Source organism: Octodon degus, unplaced genomic scaffold, assembly GCF_000260255.1.
Source record: "Octodon degus isolate 3935 unplaced genomic scaffold, OctDeg1.0 scaffold00100, whole genome shotgun sequence".
Lineage (NCBI taxonomy): Eukaryota > Metazoa > Chordata > Mammalia > Rodentia > Octodontidae > Octodon > Octodon degus.
In genome coordinates this window covers 10,172,334-10,176,952 of record NW_004524676.1, presented here as the reverse complement: position 1 = coordinate 10,176,952, position 4,619 = coordinate 10,172,334, and the positions used below count along the sequence as shown (strand labels likewise).

Below are 4,619 nucleotides of genomic sequence, written 5' to 3'. Positions count from 1 at the left end.
AGACTGTAAACCTTTTAAGGACACAGATCATGTTGTGATTATTTTTGTTTACTTAATTCTTGATAATGTACTTCCTACTATAGAAATTAATCTCTTGTGTCTGGCAAAGGACAGGTTTTACCCAGGGCTACTAAATGCACTCATTTCAAAAAGTGACATGAATGCTAAATTATCTGTCTGCCATGACATCAGACACTTTCTCCACCTAGTGTGACACCTACCCTCCATACTGCAGAGGATTATCTCTAGAGAAATCTGAAAATTATGTAGGACCCACCCATTTCCACATAACCCTATGTTTGATTCTCTTTTTCAAACATCCTATGATGTGAATCTCTTTTTCTTAAATTTAATCTGTAAGTTTGAAATAATAACTTTCTATTCCAGTAACTGACAGGTTAAAATTTTTCTCCTACTTTATCATTTTTCTGCTGTTTCTGTTCCATGAAAGGAGCTGGTGGCTGGACCCCACTTGTGTCAAATAAATACCAGTGGCTGCAGATTGACCTTGGAGAGCGAATGGAGGTCACTGCTGTGGCAACGCAAGGAGGATATGGGAGCTTTGACTGGGTGACCAGCTATCTCTTGATGTTCAGTGATGGTGGGAGGAACTGGCAGCAGTATCGGCAAGAAGAAAACATCTGGGTATGTTTCCTCATAATTCTACAGGTTGCTGCAAACCTGCTGGGAAAAAAACATGGTTTCAATTGATACACAGTAATTGTATATATCTATGTGGCAAATAGACTTTCAAGACCTGTAGATATTGTGTATAACCAAATCAGGGAGTTGAATATCTTGGATAAGATCCCAAAAGCACAGGCAATGGAAGCCACAATAGATAAATGGGATTGTATCAAACCAAAAGTTTCTGTACAAGATAGGAATCAATTAAAAGTGAAGAGACAACTTATGGAACGGGGGAAATATTTGCAAACTATATATCTGAAGAGAAACAGAATCTTTTTTTGAGAAATAGAATCTTAAGATTTTTTAAAAAATGTATCAGTTATTTAATTAGGTTCTTAGTAAGAAATTTAAAACATTAATTTATGGGTTTTTTTTTTTTTTGGTGGAACAGGGGATTGAACTCAGGCCCTTGCACTTGCCAGGCAAGTGCTTATTCTACTGAGCTATCTCCCAGCTCTAGAACATTAATTTATGAGGATAAATTCCATTTGTCAGAGCAGAAACAGATCGCAGATAGCCCCGGAGCTAAGGAACAGCTCTGATGTTTGCTAAAATCTATGAGTCCACTGCTTTCTGATCCACCTTGCACTGCTCTGAAATCTGGTATCTCTCTTTCTTAGCATCAAAGATCTCACCCTCCTGGTGTCAGGGGTTTCCACAGCTTCTTCTTGAAGTAAGCATCAGTGAGGTGTTTGGGGATTTTCACTTTGTTGATATCAATTTTTGTAAACGTGGCAATGACATTTATTTACTATAAAAATTCAAATACAACTCAAGCCAACCCAGTGAAGAAAAGCATCCTAAAATCTGGCAAATCTCTCAGTGATGACCTCAAGCACTACATCATGAGACAGAATAGGCCCTTCAGAAGGAAAAGCACACTTCCCCTTGCTGGCTGCATCTTAAGTATCTACACAGTTTTGCATTAAAACTTCAAATTCATCAAACTCTGACATCAGATCCCTGGTACTGCATGTCGTGCCTCCCCATGCAGAGCAGGCTACCGAGACCTGATGTAGTGGCACATGCCTATAAACCCAGCACTACGGAGACTGAGACAGGACAATCACTATGAGTCTGAGCTGTATAGTAAGACCCTGTAATAAATAAATAAGTGGATTGTTTTTAAAAAATAACATTTTAAGAGTAAGTTCTTATATAAAAACTTAAGAAATAAGTTATAGTGCCAGGGAGATAGCTCGGTGGCACAGTGCCTGCCTGGCAAGTGTAACTTCTGGATGTCCAGTTGGGTGGTGATCCATGCTCCTTGTTGAAATATAGTCAGGGAACTTAAGAGAATTTAGAATCTTTTTTTCCCCCCTGTAGTACTGGAGCTTGACCCCAGCACCTTCTCTGTGAGCTATATCTCTTCCTCCTTTTTATTTTGTGTTTTGAGACAAGATCTCAGTAGACCACTAAATTGCCCCGGCTGGGCTCAAATTTGCAAGCCTCCTGCCTCAGCCTGCCAGAGTGCTTGGATGACAGGTGTGCACTACCATGTCTGACTGCAGAATCCTTTTCATTTAAACGCTGAAAGAATTCAAAGCTTTTTCCCCGAAGTCTGGTCCTACCAGGTTTCAGAGAATTGTGTTTCTCAAAAGAAAGGCTTGGAGATGGGGGTTTGGGGGAGAATGGAAAAAGCAGCACTTAACTGTGAGTGACTTGTTGACTTGAAGCCCAAATGTTTAGCGGTGTTCCAAAGACTCAGCTGAATGCGATTACCCAAAGGAGGCCACGGGGAGCGGGACAGTATCAGAGGGCCGTCAGTGCCAGAGCCCTGGGCTTGCAGCAAGGAGTTTTCTGGAGAAGGCCAGGTGCGGGGAGCCGAGTCCTGGGGAAGGCCCTGCTGCTAGGGAAGGCCCAAGAGAGGCCAGCAGAAGAATCCTCCAAGGCGGGAGCCCGTGCAGAGGTGCGGACGGAAAGGGAGCAGCAGCGGGCAGGGGCGAGGGCAGAGGGGCACCCGGACGAGGCAGGGCAGCCCTGGCAGTGGTGCTGCCAGCTCCATCCCTAGTTGTGCAGGGCAACAGGGCACAGGGCGTGCTGTGTTCCTGGGCAAGTTTGTGTTTGGGCGTCTTGAATGTTGGTTGTCGGCACCTGCCTGGGGCCTCAAGGGTGGGAGGTTCCCGTGAGCCTCCTGGCCACACTGAAATGTGTTTTCATAATATCCTTGTCCAGATCAGTGACTAAGAAAAGGAGGTGTCAGAGACATTCCAGTGGCGAAAGTAATAAGATTCGGGCACCTGCTCAAAAGAGCAGAGAGAAGGAATTATGAGCCTGAGAGTCAGGTCAGAAGAATAGCTTTGGCAATATGAAGGAGCTTGCCCCGTTAGGGCGTCCCAACAGATGCACGACGACTAACCCTGCAGTGGTCTTCCAGTGCGGTTCCCAGAGGGTGCAGTCAGCGTTGCCCGGGGGAAGTGTACATCCTCGTGCGAGGGGCACACGCCCCTGAATACCTGTTCCAGAGGTCAAGGCAGGATTGGGAGTCTGAGACTGGCTTGGACTACACAGTGAGACCCTGTCTCCAAACATCCACATAAACAAAAGAAGAAGAAGAAATTCTCAGGCCCTCTGCAAGGCTGCGACATTAGGAACCAGGGAAAGGACTGAACAATTGTAGTTCAAGATCTCAGGTGATTCTGATAAGACATTTCAGTTTGAAAACTGAGCTATACCAGGCAGATTTTTTTCTCTTTTTTCTTTTTCTTTTTCTTTTGTGGTACTGGAGATCAAACTCAGGACTTTGTGCTTGCCAGGCAGGTACTTAAGCCACTGGGCTATCTACCTGACATTTTTATAAAAAGTTTTGTAAAATCTTATTTATGTATTTGGTACAAGGTCTTTCTACGCAGCTCAAACTCGTAGTGATCTTCAAGTCTCTGCCTCTTCAGTGCAGGAGTTACAGGTGTGCAGGCATGCAGTACTGGGGATTGAACCCAGGTCCTTGCACTTGCCAGGAAAGCACTTAGACCGCTGAGCTCTCTTCTCAGATTTGTTTTGTTTTTGTTGTTGTTTTGTTTTGTTTTATGTTTCCTTTCAATAATTTGATCTGGGGTAGCATGCATGTCCATAATCCCAGCCCTCAGGAGGCTGAGGCAGGCACTGCAAATTCAAGACCAGCCTGGACTGTAGGGTGAGTTCAAGGCCAGCCTGAACTGCATAGAGAAACTCTCAAAAAGACCAAAAGAAGAAGAAAAAAAATGGAGATCTATAGAAAGAACATGTGAATCGTGGGAAACGAAGCTAAATATTGGCTATAGAAAGATGATGAGTAAGTTGGAATTCTGAGTAAGCAGAGATGTAGGGCTGGTGACACAGACCCTCATGGCCCAAGAGCCTGACATCTGCTGCAGCCCGGTGGGACACCTTAGCTGACCCAGCTTCTACTGTGCATGGAACCTGCCCACTTCATGTTCCTTTCCCTTCTAACTCGAGTCCAGCTCTATTGCTGGCCCTGGGTTCTGGTGGTGTTCTGTATGTGCTAAAATAGACTTCTCAGAACTTGAGGTGGCCTGAATGGATTTTTACTCTCAGATATGAAAAGCTGATGCAGTTCCAGAATACAGTAGGCAAAAAATTGGATTGGCACAATGCCTATTTCTTGCTATTTTTTAAGAAGTTATTTATTTATTTATTTATTTATTTATTGCACTACTGGGGATTGAACTCAGGACCTTGCACTTGCCAGGGAAGTGCTTATTCTACTGAACTATCTCCCCAGCCCAAAAGTTTTATTTTTTTAAAGATGTATTTATTTGGTACAGGGTCTGTCACTATGCAGCTCAGACTCATAGTGATTCTCCTGTCTCAGCCTCTACAGCGCTGGGATTACAGGTATGTGCCACCACACCTGGTTTCGGTGGTCAGCATAGCATGAGATACTGGGGATCGAACTCAGGTGCTTGCAATTCCCAGGCTGGCGCTTAGAC

At 44.2% G+C, this 4,619-nt stretch overlaps 1 protein-coding gene across 1 annotated transcript in view; it reads left to right on the top strand.

The window, feature by feature from the left end:
- The first annotated feature begins 504 nt into the window (after positions 1-504).
- Positions 505-4,619, top strand: part of LOC101577617 (contactin-associated protein-like 3) — a 114,265-nt gene continuing 110,150 nt past the window's right edge. Inside the window, exon 1 of the mRNA XM_023723560.1 lies at positions 505-645. Coding sequence (XP_023579328.1) covers positions 520-645 — 126 coding nt within the window. The 5' untranslated portion in view covers positions 505-519. The remainder of the gene's footprint in view (positions 646-4,619) is intronic.